The sequence below is a fragment of the Coregonus lavaretus genome (genome assembly GCF_964263955.1).
Source record: "Coregonus lavaretus genome assembly, chromosome: 12".
Classification (NCBI taxonomy): Eukaryota; Metazoa; Chordata; class Actinopteri; order Salmoniformes; family Salmonidae; genus Coregonus; species Coregonus lavaretus.
The window spans coordinates 41,664,756-41,682,149 of record NC_139999.1 but is presented as its reverse complement, the minus strand read 5'-3'; the positions used below and the strand labels follow the sequence as shown (position 1 = coordinate 41,682,149).

At 45.5% G+C, this 17,394-nt stretch overlaps 1 protein-coding gene across 1 annotated transcript in view; it reads right to left on the bottom strand.

The window, feature by feature from the left end:
• The window catches only part of LOC311138839 (receptor-type tyrosine-protein phosphatase gamma-like), a gene marked incomplete at its 5' end in the record, with an annotated part of 204,313 nt that overhangs the window by 32,806 nt on the left and 154,113 nt on the right, over nt 1–17,394 (bottom strand). Inside the window, 6 exons of the mRNA XM_084173644.1 lie at nt 2,196–2,952; nt 3,250–3,299; nt 3,465–3,573; nt 6,069–6,253; nt 12,516–12,714; nt 16,117–16,274. Coding sequence (XP_084029770.1) covers nt 2,196–2,952; nt 3,250–3,299; nt 3,465–3,573; nt 6,069–6,253; nt 12,516–12,714; nt 16,117–16,274 — 1,458 coding nt within the window. The remainder of the gene's footprint in view (nt 1–2,195; nt 2,953–3,249; nt 3,300–3,464; nt 3,574–6,068; nt 6,254–12,515; nt 12,715–16,116; nt 16,275–17,394) is intronic.

Below are 17,394 nucleotides of genomic sequence, written 5' to 3'. Positions count from 1 at the left end.
AAAACACTTCAACACACAACCTACATTTACATACAAAACACTTTAAAGCTTGAATCCTTAATTGAAACAATAACAAATTGGACACCCCACCTCTGTTTTGGTAAAAATCTGAGGGATGGGCCTTGAGAATATAACCACTCTCAAAGACATAGCTATGGGTGCAAGGACTGACCATCCATGATATCAAAAGTATAGTTTTAACCATATTTTGAGGCTATACTGTGTTTTGTTTACATTGTTTACAAACATTGGAGTAAAACAAGCTTATATTTTGGGTTCTGATGGGGTATGACAGTTGAACTAAACTCATGAGGTATTTGAAGGACCACAGTCATTCAATAGGAAATATAATTGAGCTCTTGGGTAAAATGTTTATTTTTGGGGCAATTTCAGCAGAAATGTTGCAGATGGGGAGGTTCAAGTCCCTAGTGAGACACCATGGGAGATGTATTGCGAGAGGAAATGGCAGAATTATGATTTATTGGGAAAGATGGGTTGATCTGTGGCTGTCTGAAGATTGGAATAATCATATACACAAATGTACAGTATAAATGTCTGAGGTCCTCTGATCAGGGGTGAGGGTGGGAATGGGATTATTGTATGTTTTGCATATCGTTATTTATGTTTTGTGGTTTGGTTTCATGCTGTGAGTGAGCTGGTCCTGGTAGTTATGGGACGGGGCTTGGTTTTTCCCACCCTTGGAAAATCCCTTTGGGCCGGGGGTGGGGCCTTGCCTAGCCAGCGTCTCGGGGCCGGTGGAGGCGAGCACACCCACTGACCACTGGCCATTTGTATTGTCTGTGTATTGTATCGTATTATATTGTTGTTGTTTTAAAGAAAGAAAATATATAAAGTAACTAGGCCACTCAGGAATATTAAATCTAATCTTGGTAATCCTGTGTATATTTGGCCCTGTGTTTTAGGTTATTGTCCTGTTGAAAGGTGAATTTGTCTCCCAGTACCTGTTGGAAAGCAGACTGAACCAGGTTTTCCTCTAGGATTTTGCCTGTGCTTAGCTCTATTCCGTTTCTTTTTATCATAAGAAAACTACCTGGTCCTTGCCGATGACAAGGATACCAATAACATGATGCAGCCACCACCATGCTTGAAAATATGAAGAGTGGTACTCAGTGATGTGTTGTGTTGGATTTGCCCCAAACATAACACTTTGTATTCAGGACATAAAGTTAATTTCTTTGCAAATTTTTTTGCAGTTTTACTTTAGTGCCTTTTTGCAAACAGGATCCGAGTTTTGGAATATTTGTATTCTGTAAAGGCTTCCTTCTTTTCACTCAGTCATTTAGGTTAGTATTGTGGAGTAACTACAATGTTGTTGATCCATCCTCAGTTTTCTCCCATCACAGCCATTAAACTCTGTGACTGTTTTAAAGTCTTTAAAACACAACTAAATGGATCCGTTTAGTTCAGAATGAATAAGGAAATGTATGATGGAGCATCCACAGACACATTGCTATTCATAAAACAAATACCCTGGTTACTACTTTCTCTGTTTTCTCCCTGGCAGGTAGTCAGGCAGGCATGTCGTTTGATCCTGAAATATGCCTCAGAGAATGCCCCAAACTAATGGCCCCCCAGGCTAGGTAATGGCCCCTCAGGCTGTAGAATAGTTCCATTACTTTCTCTAGGGCTCTCTCAAGGTGGTATCATGGTGGCACTCAGAAATTGAGCTATTTGTCTCTGGCTATATGCCACATACTGAAGCAGGAGCTGATTCCAAGGCTAATGTTTCAAAATGTGCCCCCGCCTGTCTCATATTTACTGTTGATATGCACATCTATAATAACACAGACAGTTTAACATGACAAGCTGCAGAGGGGAGAAGTGGGATCCAGAAAACTAAAATGACATTATACAGGTCTAAATATGGTGAAGAATATCTCAAGTGCTAAAAAGAGGATTATAAACTGGGTGGTTCGAGCTCTGAATGCTGATTGGCTGACAGCCATGGTATATCAGACCGCATACCACGGGTATGACAAAATATGTATTTTTACTGCTCTAACTATGTTGGTAAACAGTTTATAATAGCAATAAGGCACCTCGGGGGTTTGTGGTATATTGCCAATATACTCTGTGTTGCGTCGTGCGAAAAAACAGCCCTTAGCCCTCAGGTCTTATTGCCTAAATCTGCCCCTTGTTCCAAAGATATGGGCTATACAGAGAGTTCTACTCACCGGTGTGGACAGAGAAAGGCCAAAGGCTCTTCTCTTCCCCGCCAGTCTTTGGGGAGCGTGTTGGGCTCTGGGGAATCTGTATCTCTGCTGTGTCGTTCTTTTGCTCCACAGTGGGCCCTGTGTTACTGTCCACTCTGACCAGTTGGTCCTCCCCTCCACTGGGTGGCACTGTAGTGCTGTTAGCAACAGGCTTTCCTTTCTCTTTGGCTGTGGATGTGGGGGTGAGGACGGAGGTGGGCTCTTTGACCACAGTGCCATTCAGCTGCATCTCCACCTCATCAGGCGCTGTCTTGTTATTCTTCTTTCTCCTGCTGTCGTCTTCCCCTTCATCCTCCTCTCCCTCGCCCTCCTCCGCCTCGGTCTCCCTGTCCACCCCCGCCTCCTTCTCCTCTGTGGGGGTGTCTGTGTCAGAACCACCCTGAGGGGCTGTGGGGGGCTTGGTGGAGGCCTGGGGCTGGGCAGGCTGGCGGCTGGGGTTGGGACCCGGGCCGGTGTTAGACCCAGGGCTGGCTGCAGAGGCCTGGGTGGGCCAGAGAGAGCCAGGCAGGGAGGAGATGACCCCTCCGCTGAAGCCCAGGCCGGCCAAAAGGGTGCTGGTCACCACCGATGCTACCGTGGCCTGACTGCCGCTGGACGAGGGGCCCATGCCCCCCGTAGCCATAGAGACGAAGGAGAAGGGGAGGCCAGAGGAGGTCCAGGTAGAGGATCCGGAGCTGATGGGAGCCATGTCTGCCGAGGAGGCTGGGGAGACAGTGGGCTGGGGGAGGGAGGGAGAGAGAAAGAAAGAGGGGGGGGGGGGCACATAGACAGAGAGAAAGAGAGAGAGAGAGAGAGAGAGAGAGAGAGAGAGAGAGAGAGAGAGAGAGAGAGAGAGAGAGAGAGAGAGAGAGAGAGAGAGAGAGAGAGAGAGAGAGAGAGAGAGAGAGAGAGAGAGAGAGAGAGAGAGAAGCATGCAGGGAAAGAGAAGGGAAAGTCAGTAACATGCCATATCAAATTATGTTGGCACATCAAAACATAAATTACTATGTTGCTATCGTATGTCCACTTCACTCACCATTCCAGTTTTCACAATCCGTGTTCCCTCAAATATCCTGGTGGTGTTAGCTGGAATAGCAAACCGAGGAAAACGTTAGACATGTATTTGAAACAAAGACAAGTGTCTGCTGTTAGTATTAAAGTATCTCTAATCATTTTGAAACTGGAGGTTAGGATTATGTGACTCAATCCTTAGGGCTGGACTGTATATGCTATGTTATGTGGTGTAGTTACCTCTGAAGAGCAGTGTCTGGCTGAAGTCACTGCGTAGGTCTCTCTGGCACACAGCCTGGACTCTGAACAGATACAGGATGTCTGAAGACACGTGGGTGATCACCGCCTTCTGTAAGTTAGTCACAGAGAGAGAGAGAGAGAGAGAGAGAAGAGAGAGAGAGAGAGAGAGAGAGAGAGAGAGAGAGAGAGAGAGAGAGAGAGAGAGAGAGAGAGAGAGAGAGAGAGAGAGAGAGAGAGAGAGAGAGAGAGAGAGAGAGAGAGAGAAGAGAGAGTCAGGAAGACAGACTGCCACTGAGACCTGTAGATATGGGTTATCCACACTATAGTACATCAAAGGCCTAAGGAAACAATTCACATATGATTTACAATCAGTGAGTGTCAATACCGGCAACTCACAGCCATGTTAGGGATCTATAGCATCTGCTTTATCCTCACCTACCCCCTACCCCTCTCTGTGTCCTCACGTACCCCTTACTGTGTCCTTAAGACCGCAAGGTCCTCCAGCGGGTGGTGAAGACGGCCCAGTACATCACTGGGACCAGGCTCCCACCCATCCAGGACATATACTTGAAACGTTGCCTGAGGAAGGCCTGCAGCATCATCAAGGACCCCACACACCCCAGCCACGAGCTGTTCACTCCCTTACAGTTGGGCAGACGGTATCGGAGCATAAGGTCTGATACCAATCAATCAATCAATCAATCAATTTTATTTTATATAGCCCTTCTTACATCAGCTAATATCTCTCGAAGTGCTGTACAGAAACCCAGCCTAAAACCCCAAACAGCTAGTAATGCAGGTGTAGAAGCACGGTGGCTAGGAAAAACTCCCTAGAAAGGCAAAACCTAGGAAGAAACCTAGAGAGGAACCAGGCTATGAGGGGTGGCCAGTCCTCTTCTGGCTGTGCCGGGTGGAGATTATAACAGAACCATGCCAAGATGTTCAAAAATGTTCATAAGTGACAAGCATGGTCAAATAATAATCAGGAATAAATCTCAGTTGGCTTTTCATAGCCGATCATTAAGAGTTGAAAACAGCAGGTCTGGGACAGGTAGGGCTCAGAGACAGTTTCTATCTACAAGCCATCAGACTGCTGAACACTTGAACTGGACTGACCACCTGCTCTGATTCTCTGCACCTTAGCACACACTCATGCACACATCCACACAGACACACATACACATTCATGCTACACACACATCACAACTGCTGATACCAGACTCTTATTACACAGCTCAGTTTATACACAGTCTCCCCCCCCCCCCCCCCCCCCCAATACATGTGTAAATATTGGACTATAAATTGTGCCTTCCTGTATTATACTTATGATAAAATGTTTATTATATTCTACTGAGCCAATTACTTTATGTTCATATTCTTATCTTGTATTATTTCTAATTGTTGTTGCATTGTCGAGACGGAACCTGCAAGTAAGCATTTCGTTGGACGATGTATACCATGCGTATCCCGTGAATACGACTAATAAAACCTGAAATTGAAACATACCTATCCCTCATTGCACTGTCTGACGCAGCAGAGGCCATTCTGGTTCAACTTAATTCTATTAGAGATGGTCTCCAGAATGGAAGGTTATTGCATTGGCCGAAGGGGAGATGAGAGAAGGGGACATGAAACTAAGGGCTTGAGTGGTTTTCAATTGATTCAATTGTGATTGCAGAAAGCCCGCAGGTCCCTGATGTGACCCTGATAAGGGGGTCCGGGTACAGAGATTGAAAATAAAAATGAAAATTAAGTGGGCAGAGAATGGAAAGAGGGGGCTGACGAGCGGAAGGAGAAGGAGGGAGTGTGGTGACTTGGCAAAGGAAGAAAGAGAGACGGTGGTGATTGACTGTAGCCAAAGAGAGATGGATGTCATGGGAACGTCTCTGCATCATCTCTCTTCAGACAGTGTCTCTCCTGCTGTGTATGTTTATTCAAATGAAATGATCGTTCAAAGCCTCCTCTGTCTGGCCTCATCTCAAAACATATTTTTAGAAGATGACACACATCATAGTTGGGCGCTTTAGTCTCCATTTGGCATGTCTCAATAATCAACACATCCAAGTAACTAACGTGAGGGCATGAAATACATCAACAAGCATTGCCTGAAATATCAGACTGCCATGATGTCTTTACATAACTTCACCCAGTTCACACATTATATTCATGGTATCAGACAGAGGAAGTGTCCATCTCACCTCTCACTGACACATTAAACTGGAGGGAGTTGAACCCACCAATAGACACATCACAGTGGGAGTCATCAGTGCAGTGTGTGTGAGACAGGCTTGGAGTGTCTATTTCCAGCCAGGTGACTGTGACCGACTGATAGAAAAACTCTTTTTTTCTGGTGTACAGAAAACTAAAATGACTACAACTAGGACCCAGAGTTGTTCCTGGTCAGATCAAAAGATGAGTGAAAACTCCTGGCCCTGAGTATTGCAGCTGAATAGTTTATTACCAGGGAAAACGCTTGTTCTCTTGTAGACTGTACAGTGTTGTCTGTATGTTTGTCTGTCTTGTCTGTCTGTCTGTCTGTCTGTCTGTCTGTCTGTCTGTCTGTCTGTCTGTCTGTCTGTCTGTCTGTCTGTCTGTGTGTCTCACCATGTTCTGGTCCCCAGTCTTGGTGAAGGTCTTCTCGTAGGCCACGTCACTCTTCACCCAGCTGTAGGAGACCATGAAGCTGGTGATAGGCGGGTGGTAGACCACTAGCGGGCGCTGCCAGCTCACCACCAGGGCAGTGCTGTTCAGTGGCTGGATCTTCATGTTGACCGGGGCACTGCTACAGACTGGTGAGGAAGGGAAGGTGGGGGAAGGAGGGGGACGTAGGGGGGAGGAATGAGGAGAGGGATGGATTGAGAGAGGAGAGAGGAGAAAAAAGGTAAACAAATGACTCATAAGTCACATAAAAACCATCCTGGGCGGAAGAGGATAGAAGAGAGAGATATAAGAAGGGGGGGGGGGGGGGGAAGAGCCTTGATGGGCTTGTTTTTCTTACAAATGAAGCAATGGTGACACAGACAAACAAACAGGTAAAAATAGAAGGCCTTGCTCGGAGCGGCGGACTGCTGGCTATGTTTACATCTCACCAGCTCTCAGTCTGATCTGATGATGGCAAGAGGTGTGTGTGTGTGTGGTTCTTCTATCCTTATCGGGAGCTAAAATCCCCAAAAGTCCCCACAAGGATAGTAAAACAAAGAAAATTCTCCCTTGTGGGGACATTTCCCACATCCTATTTTAACCTTAAGGGTTAGGTTTAGGTTTACAATTAGAGTTAGGGTTACAATTAGGGTTAGGGTAAGGGGTTAGTGGTAAGGTTTAGGGTTAGGTTTGTGTGTGTGCATGTGTTTTTATGCGTGTGTGTCCAGCTCAATATTTTATTACTGTCTGACTGCTGACTCATCCAGCTGTTGGTTTCCAGAGGAGCAGCTTCAAACAGACTGAAAGAATACATAAGCTCATATAGACACTAGCCCCAGGCCTCAACACACATGGCTCTGGTATAGTCCAACCAACCAGTCTCTGGGGTACTGGATGGAGGGATGGAGGAAGGAGGGATAGGGAGATGGAGGGGTGGAGAGATGAAGAGATTGAGATAGATGGGTTGGAGCCATGGAGTGATGGAGGAATGGAGAGATGGAAGGGTGGAGGACTAGAGGGTAGGAGGGATGAAAGAAGGAGGGACAAAGGATTTGGAGCGGTGGAGGAATGGAGAGATGGATGGAGAGACCAGGGGCTGTAGACTGGAGGAGGACAACAAGAGCCGTAACTATTTCACTGGCTGCAATAAAACCATATCACTTTGTTAACCTGAGAAAAGTTACATCATTACACATCCAGATGCAGCGCTCCTAGTAGCAGGGGACTTTAATGCAGGGAAACTTAAATCCGTTCTACCTCATTTCTACCAGCATGTTAAATGTGCAACCAGAGGGGAAAAAACTCTAGACCACCTTTACTCCACACACAGAGACGCATACAAAGCTCTCCCTCGCCCTCCATTTGGCAAATCTGACCATAACTCTATCCTCCTGATTCCTGCTTATAAGCAAAAACTGAAGCAGGAAGCACCAGTGACTCGGCTAATAAAAAAGTGGTCAGATGACGCAGATGCTAAGCTACAGGACTGTTTTGCTAGCACAGACTGGAACATGTTCAGGGATTCTTCAGACAGCATTGAGGAGTACACCACATCAGTCACTGGCTTCATCAATAAGTGCATCGATGATGTCGTCCCCACAGTGACCGTACGTACATACCCCAACCAGAAGCCATGGATTACAGGAAACATCCGCACTGAGCTAAAGGGTAGAGCTGCCGCTTTCAAGGAACGGGACTCTAACCCGGACGCTTATAAGAAATCCCGCTATGACCTCCGACGAACCATCAAACAGGCAAAGAGTCAATACAGGTCTAAGATTGAATCATACTACACTGGCTCTGACGCTCGTCGGATGTGGCAGGGCTTGAAAACTATTACAGACTACAAAGGGAAGCACAGCCGCGAGCTGCCCAGTGACACAAGCCTACCAGACGAGCTAAACCACTTCTATGCTCGCTTCGAGGCAAGCAACACTGAAGCATGCATGAGAGCACCAGCTGTTCCGGATGACTATGTGATCACGCTCTCCGTAGCCGATGTGAGTAAGACTTTTAAGCAGGTCAACATTCACAAGGCCGCAGGGCCAGACGGATTACCAGGACGTGTACTCCGAGCATGTGCTGACCAACTGGCAAGTGTCTTCACTGACATTTTCAACATGTCCCTGACTGAGTCTGTAATACCAACATGTTTCAAGCAGACCACCATAGTCCCCGTGCCCAAGAACTCTAAGATAACCTGCCTAAATGACTACCGACCCGTGGCACTGACGTCTGTAGCCATGAAGTGCTTTGAAAGACTGGTCATGGCTCACATCAACAGCATAATCCCAGAAACCCTAGACCCACTCCAATTTGCATACCGCCCCAACAGATCCACAGATGATGCAATCTCTATCGCACTCCACACTGCCCTTTCCCACCTGGACAAGAGGAACACCTACGTGAGAATGCTATTCATTGACTACAGCTCAGCATTCAACACCATAGTGCCCTCAAAGCTCATCACTAAGCTAAGGATCCTGGGACTAAACACCTCCCTCTGCAACTGGATCCTGGACTTCCTGACGGGCCGCCCCCAGGTGGTAAGGGTAGGTAACAACACATCTGCCACACTGATCCTCAACACGGGGGCCCCTCAGGGGTGCGTGCTCAGTCCCCTCCTGTACTCTCTGTTCACCCATGACTGCATGGCCAGGCACGACTCCAACACCATCATTAAGTTTGCCGACGACACAACAGTGGTAGGCCTGATCACCGACAACGATGAGACAGCCTATAGGGAGGAGGTCAGAGATCTGGCCGTGTGGTGCCAGGACAACAACCTCTCCCTCAACGTGACCAAGACAAAGGAGATGATTGTGGACTACAGGAAAAAAAAGAGGACTGAGCACGCCCCCATTCTCATCGACGGGGCTGTAGTGGAACAGGTTGAGAGCTTCAAGTTCCTTGGTGTCCACATCACCAACGAACTATCATGGTCCAAACACACCAAGACAGTCGTGAAGAGGGCACGACAAAGCCTATTCCCCCTCAGGAGACTAAAAAGATTTGGCATGGGTCCTCAGATCCTCAAAAAATTCTACAGCTGCACCATCGAGAGCATCCTGACTGGTTGCATCACCGCCTGGTATGGCAACTGCTTGGCCTCTGACCGCAAGGCACTACAGAGGGTAGTGCGTACGGCCCAGTACATCACTGGGGCAAAGCTCCCTGCCATCCAGGACCTCTATACCAGGCGGTGTCAGAGGAAGGCCCTCAAAATTGTCAAAGACTCCAGTCACCCTAGTCATAGACTGTTCTCTCTGCTACCGCACGGCAAGCGGTACCGGAGTGCCAAGTCTAGGTCCAAAAGACTTCTCAACAGCTTCTACCCCCAAGCCATAAGACTCCTGAACAGCTAATCATGGCTACCCGGACTATTTGCACTGCCCCCCACCCCATCCTTTTTACGCTGCTGCTACTCTGTTAAGTATTTATGCATAGTCACTTTAACTCTACCCACATGTACATATTACCTCAACTAGCCGGTGCCCCCGCACATTGACTATGCAACGGTACCCCCCTGTATATATAGCCTCCCTACTGTCACTTTATTCTATTGTATATATAGCCTCCCTACTGTCACTTTATTTTTTACTTCTGCTCTTTTTTTTCTCAACACTTTTTTGTTGTTGTTTTATTCTTACTTTTTTTGTTTAAAATAAATGCACTGTTGGTTAAGGGCTGTAAGTAAGCATTTCACTGTAATGTCTGCACCTGTTGTATTCGGCGCATGTGACCAATAAAATTTGATTTGATTTGATTTGATTTGATATTTTGAGCAGTACAAGCTGGATAATACAAGGCTTCGTTTTCATTGACAGCAGCAGTCAAACCAATAGAGAAAGAAACACAGATTCAAAGGAAGTAGTAGACACATTCAGAATCACACCAGGGGAGCCACTATTTCACTGATGGTAAGGCAAGCTATATATTCTGTAACCATTGCCATGTCCTGTGTATCAAGGAGTCATGGGAATTGAGCAGTACTATACATAACCTCAAGGTGGTGATGCAGGCCACAGTATGGCCACTGGACAGGAATCTAATATATATATATGTGTTTTAATGAGGGTGTGTCGGTCTGTCTGAGATTTCTCCCTTTTTCCCATACAGAGAAAATAATATGAGAGTAGTGTGAATAGTCAGGTTTATTCAACAAATGCAATTTTTGCAAAAAACGACAACATTGCAGCATGTTTAATGGAAACGGCAGCTACATGAGAAATGTTCTAAAGATCAACAACATTTTTATCTGTTTGACGGGTGGATATATATTTAAATAACTATTTTTTATTGCGACAAATGATGATGGAAACTGAATTAAAAATAATTAAAAAATAATTATTAGAATGAATGAACAGAATAAAGTTACGTGGGGCACGTGATGTCATCCCGTAACTATAAAGTTCCACTCCACATTTAATTCTAAATACCTACTGGTCGCTAAATCAATTTTTATTAAACTAGGCTATAAAATATAATGTTTCTTTGCAGGACAAGGATTGTCTTGATTTTCAAGAATCCCTGAAATGCTTCTCCTTGCTTTTCTGGTTGGCTGGGTGAAAGTTTCACCATCAAATTATTTCAGTGCTACAGGAGTGCAAGTTTCACCATGGCACGGTCCGTAGCAATACGTTAGCACATGAGCATTATTAGAATATGGCAAATATTAGTTAATTATTGTATTCTATCCATGCTGGCTTTTGCGGGGTACCTGAGACATGGAATAGACAGGTGGGAGCAGCCATACAGGATGTTGTCAATTTGCCTAGGATTTAGCGAAAATGTTTTTTTTTTTTTTTTGGAGTGACATCATTACGTCCAGCAGTTTTTATCAGTTCAATGGAAACACAGTTTAATGGAAACGCACCCTAGCGGGTAATTGTTGCAACTATTTTGTAAGCAAACTTTCTAAATCACTGGAAACATATGATGTATAAAATATGAAATGGAGGTGGGGTGTGAGGAGAGAGAGAGAGAGAGAGAGAGAGAGAGAGAGAGAGAGAGAGAGAGAGAGAGAGAGAGAGAGAGAGAGAGAGAGAGAGAGAGAGAGAGAGAGAGAGAGAGAGAGAGAGAGAGAGAGAGAGAGAGAGAGAGAGGCATGCAGGGAAAGAGAAGGGAAAGAAAAGGCATAGCGAGTAGAGGTGGGGAGAATAAAAAAGAGATGGTTAGGTTGGACGAGGAATGGGTAAGGTGAGAAACGCAATGTGACTGATACCTAATGGAAGTCCTCTGTTACTGCTTCGAGAGCTCGACACAACACGTCATTCCCCAGTTGAGGGCATTATGACCCTCATCACCACCATAATCATAATTTACCTTATCATCCGCAAGCCAGAAAAGAGGACACAGACACACATCTCTCCGCATGCAGAGCAGAGCAGAGAGGAGGAGAGGAGATAAGAGAGGAGGAGAGGAGAGAGGAGGAGAGGAGAGAGGAGGAGAGGAGATAAGAGAGGAGGAGAGGAGAGAGGAGGAGAGGAGATAAGAGAGGAGGAGAGGAGAGAGGAGGAGAGGAGATAAAAGAGGAGGAGAGGAGAGAGGAGGCAGGGAGATAAGAGAGGAGTAGAGGAGAGAGGAGGCAGGGAGATAAGAGAGGAGGAGAGGAGAGAGGAGGCAGGGAGATAAGAGAGGAGGAGAGGAGAGAGGAGGCGAGGAGATAAGAGAGGAGGAGAGGAGAGAGGAGAAGAGGGGGAGAGGAGATAGGAGGAGAGGAGAGCAGCTCCCTTATACTAAACCCTGGGTTCAGAGTTGTCTTATGAGAGTGAGGAGAGAAAATGGGACAAAAGAATGAGGAAATGGCGAAAGAGAGAGAGAGAGAGAGAGAGAGAGACGTTAGATGGTCCAGGACTTGTTCCACCCACCGCCTCAATTGACATAATCGCCACAAAAGCAATTTCACAACTTAATTTGTATGGCTTTATTTTTAGTGTGCATATTAATGATGAATACTGCTGTAGCCCATTACAGCGCAAGTGCCCACTTCATCACAAGCGCACCTGATCAATTCTCTCTACTAGCCACACTCAAAACAAAGAGAGAGCCCACGTTTAAGAGGCAGGAGCCTTTCTGGATGGATGGACTCAACCGGTTTTAGCGGAGGCTCTACTAACAATGTTTGTGATGCAAAATAAAGCAAGAAAACATTTATTTTATACAAAGGGAGAGAAAAGCAATAAACAACTGAAAGACTGATCGACTGAATTAACGTGTGAGTGAGTATGGGTGAATACATGATATGGATGATGACAGGGACTGAGTGAAAGACAGAGTCAGCGTAAGGTCAGATCAGATCAGGTGTAGTGGTACCTCTGGATGTACCTGTGGTGCTGTGGGGGTCCGTCCCCAGGCTGTCAGTCAGGCGTCTTTGACTGACTGACTATAAGAGACTGTGTAGTGTGGTACCTCTGGATGCGTCTGTGGTGCCGTCTGTACCCAGTCCCAGGTTGTCGGTCAGGTCCCTCTGCCAGGCATCTTTAACAGCAGACTTCAACACCTCCCTGTTGTCCAGGCCCTGGAGGGGTCTGTAGTTGTTTCTCAGGTATTCTACTGACTTTACATGATCCTGCTGCTCCGTGGTGAAGATGGAGTAGAACACCTCCAGCTAGACACAGAGAGAGAGGGAGTGAGAGCGAAATAGATAGTTTTCAGTAAGGCAGGAGCAGGGGTGGTTGCGTGTGTATGTGTTTATGTGTGTGTGCGTGTGTTGGGTGGAGGGGGTGCATTTGTGTGTCACTGAAGTAAAGGACATAAATGGGCCGCTGTTCCGCTCAACTGGCCCCAGGAGTGTGTAACATTTCAATGGGGCAAATTTGCTGACATGGATCGATTTGACTGATCTCCTACAGAGCGCTGTAATGACTACACATTAAAGATCGGCTGGAATCATGGATGCACAGAAAAATGAATTACAGATTAATAAGAGACCATCTGTGAACGTCATGAAACATTGCATAACACGGTCAATACTTTCCATCCCACTAACCAATACAGAACAAAGGATTTGTCCTCTGCTGCAAGTTTGTGGACATATCTCTTCCGGAGCTCTTAAAATATGTACTGTACACTCGAGGAAATAATATGTGGATATGTAAATAGATACAGTGGGGAAAAAGGTATTTAGTCAGCCACCAATTGTGCAAGTTCTCCCACTTAAAAAGATGAGAGAGGCCTGTAATTTTCATCATAGGTACACGTCAACTATGACAGACAAAATGAGGAAAAAAAATCCAGAAGATCACATTGTAGGATTTTTAATGAATTTATTTGCAAATTATGGTGGAAAATAAGTATTTGGTCAATAACAAAAGTTTCTCAATACTTTGTTATATACCCTTTGTTGGCAATGACAGAGGTCAAACGTTTTCTGTAAGTCTTCACAAGGTTTTCACACACTGTTGCTGGTATTTTGGCCCATTCCTCCATGCAGATCTCCTCTAGAGCAGTGATGTTTTGTGGCTATCGCTGGGCATTACAGACTTTCAACTCCCTCCAAAGATTTTCTATGGGGTTGAGATCTGGAGACTGGCTAGGCCACTCCAGAACATTGAAATGCTTCTTACGAAGCCACTCCTTCGTTGCCCGGGCGGTGTGTTTGGGATCATTGTCATGCTGAAAGACCCAGCCACGTTTCATCTTCAATGCCCTTGCTGATGGAAGGAGGTTTTCACTCAAAATCTCACGATACATGGCCCCATTCATTCTTTCCTTTACACGGATCAGTCGTCCTGGTCCCTTTGCAGAAAAACAGCCCCAAAGCATGATGTTTCCACCCCCATGCTTCACAGTAGGTATGGTGTTCTTTGGATGCAACTCAGCATTCTTTGTCCTCCAAACACGACGAGTTGAGTTTTTACCAAAAAGTTCTATTTTGGTTTTATCTGACCATATGACATTCTCCCAATCCTCTTCTGAATCATCCAAATGCACTCTAGCAAACTCCAGACGGGCCTGGACATGTACTGGCTTAAGCAGGGGGACACGTCTGGCACTGCAGGATTTGAGTCCCTGGCGGCGTAGTGTGTTACTGATGGTAGGCTTTGTTACTTTGGTCCCAGCTCTCTGCAGGTCATTCACTAGGTCCCCCTGTGTGGTTCTGGGATTTTTGCTCACCGTTCTTGTGATCATTTTGACCCCACGGGGTGAGATCTTGCGTGGAGCCCCAGATCGAGGGAGATTATCAGTGGTCTTGTATGTCTTCCATTTCCTAATAATTGCTCCCACAGTTGATTTCTTCAAACCAAGCTGCTTACCTATTGCAGATTCAGTCTTCCCAGCCTGGTGCAGGTCTACAATTTTGTTTCTGGTGTCCTTTGACAGCTCTTTGGTCTTGGCCATAGTGGAGTTTGGAGTGTGACTGTTTGAGGTTGTGGACAGGTGTCTTTTATACTGATAACAAGTTCAAACAGGTGCCAGGTAACGAGTGGAGGACAGAGGAGCCTCTTAAAGAAGAAGTTACAGGTCTGTGAGAGCCAGAAATCTTGCTTGTTTGTAGGTGACCAAATACATAAAAAATCCTACAATGTGATTTTCTGGAGAAAAAAAATCTCTATTTGTCTGTCATAGTTGACGTGTACCTATGATGAAAATTACAGGCCTCTCTCATCTTTTTAAGTGGGAGAACTTGCACAATTGGTGGCTGACTAAATACTTTTTTTCCCCACTGTATGTGTATGACCAAGTGTTGCACATACAGTACAAAGACATTAAACAGCCCTGGTTTGGTGTGTAATAGTCAACCTGGTGTCAGAGGGAATTTAAAAGCCTGCACCACCCTGGGTGCACATTTTGTTTTTGCCCTAGCACTACACAGCTGATTCAAATAACCAACTCATCTTCAAGATTTGATTATTTGAATCAGCTATGTAGTGCTATGGCAAAAAACTAAACGTGCACCCAGAGGGAGCCCCAGGACCGAGTTTGGGATTCCCTGCTATAGATAGTACAAGCCTATGCGAAAGAGTAGTTTTGGCTGCGATGGAGGTTACTGTATAGAGCTGGTTTTCAAGGTGTTTGTGGGGGCTGTGCTTTGTGGTAATTTGGCCAGGCTCCGGGGGAGTTTTCTATGGGGCTAAACTGAAATGCAACGCTTCGGCCATAGATCAGATTGTGGATGTGGTGGCATTTTGGGGAAGCCACAGAGCCATACTTTCTTTGGAGGGGTGGATTGTGAATTTTGCTCAATGGAGAAGTATGTTTTTTATTATTTTTTTTACTTAGGATCAATGCTGTCACAGTTGCTTCTTGTTGAAGAGGCATCTGCTAAAGTTAGCTTGATATAGCTAGCTATCCTCTTCGTCCGTTACTGAATGAATTTGTGGCTATTTCTTTCTAGGTGGCAAAATAAGTGAGCTAGATTTTGTTTGTGTACTGCCATATGTCGATAACATAGCAAAGTTTGTCACTGGTATGGGCTAGTAAATATCCTAAACCTAGCCAGCTGGACGGTGATAGCCGAGAGGGAGGAGAGAATTCACTTTCTGTTTAATCTGCTGTTGGCTTGGTAAAGTTCACTCAAATACATATTTCCACACGTAATTGATCAAATTAGATTTGTATTCTATAAAGATTGTAATTGTGTCAATATGTTGTGAATATTGTAGAAAAATCCTTACAGCCATTTTCCATACTAAAAGTGAAGTGCCACCTACAGCTTACCATGTACAGTAGGCTACAGGCAATATGTTCCTCCACCGTGTGAGTCAGACATTTTTTAATTTTGCGTTCGGGGCTTTCCAGCAGTTTTTGTGGTTTTTATATGCAGGGAGCATTAATTGTACAATTGTAAACTAACAAAGAATTTGTAAAGTAACATACATATCTCTTAGGGTCCATTACCTGCTACCTGGACTATAATGTTTGATACACAGAGGAAGAGAAGGAGGAGGAGGAGGAAGGAGAGGAAGGGGAGAAGGAGGGGAGTTGGGGAAGAGGGGAGGAGTAGGTGGGTGAACAGAAACAGTGGGATGATAGTGTGTGTGTGCGTGCGTGTGTGTGTGTAACTGACCTGTGAGTGGGAGAGGAAAACGGGTCTGGATAAGATGATCCACTCGACCACCTTGCTGCAGGGCGGGATGGTGAGGGAGCCTGTGTAGCGGTAGTAACTCCCCAACGATGATGGTAGCAGATCCCTCAGGATGAATGAACTCAGGAATGTCTCCTTCTCTGGAGGGGGGGGGAGAGAGCATACATAAATACACATTAACACATAGAAACACAAACACAGTGAAACACACACTAACACAGCATCCTTGTCTTGAGGGGAGAGAGGACACAGGAACACACACATCAACACAGAGAAACACACACAAACACAGCCGCACCCACAGCCCACATACACACTCAGAGACCCACACACTGTAAACAAAGTGCAGGCAAAATTATTCCCACATAATGAAATAGAAAATGTATACATTATTTTGTATCTTTATGCCTTTGTCAATCCCCACATGTTTAGAATATGGTAGATTTATTTACTGTGCTAATCCCCCATAGGTCTAGTTTTTAATTTTAAAACAGGTAGAAGGTTCCGTGTTTATTAACAAGTTACATATATTGGGAACATCACTCTAAAAGCTTTACTGCTGGCATCGTGTTAACATTGACATCTTCCTGCCTAAAAACCTCCTTTTGGCATCTATTTGGCAACATCAGGCTTTGGAGGGGAGGGGAGGTGAGGAGAGGAGAGGAGAGGAGAGGAGAGGAGAGGAGAGGAGAGGAGAGGAGAGGAGAGGAGAGGAGAGGAGAGGAGAGGAGAGGAGAGGAGAGGAGAGGAGAGGAGAGGAGAGGAGAGGAGAGGAGAGGAGAGGAGAGGAGAGGAGGAGAGGAGGAGGAGAGGAGGAGGAGAGGACGATCAGATAAGGTGTCCTGCTCTGACAGCTAATCCATCAGTTGGCTGCTGTAGCCTGCTGTAACCATAGGGAGAGAGAGAGATCCCTCCTTGGATACATACTTATGTGTTTAGAGGCTGCTGTCACAATCTGGGGTAGTAAAGTAGGTAGGAGCTGGAGACAATCTAGGGAATGGGTGTCAAAATAATTTCCCCCGCGGGCCGCATTCAGTCTTCACCGAGGTCCGGAGGTCAACATTTGTAAAATAAATAATACAAAAAAATGTTTTCTATCCATTGCTTTCAGAATTTTCATGGCTCCCTGACAGTCTTTTTTTAATGACTGTTAGCAAGCTGGGCAGAGTGAAGAGACTATAAATGTAGGTACATTATCAATTCTACACAGTTTCAATGTGAAATAGTAATTTGTGACCCGTTTCAAGAAGCTTGGAATAT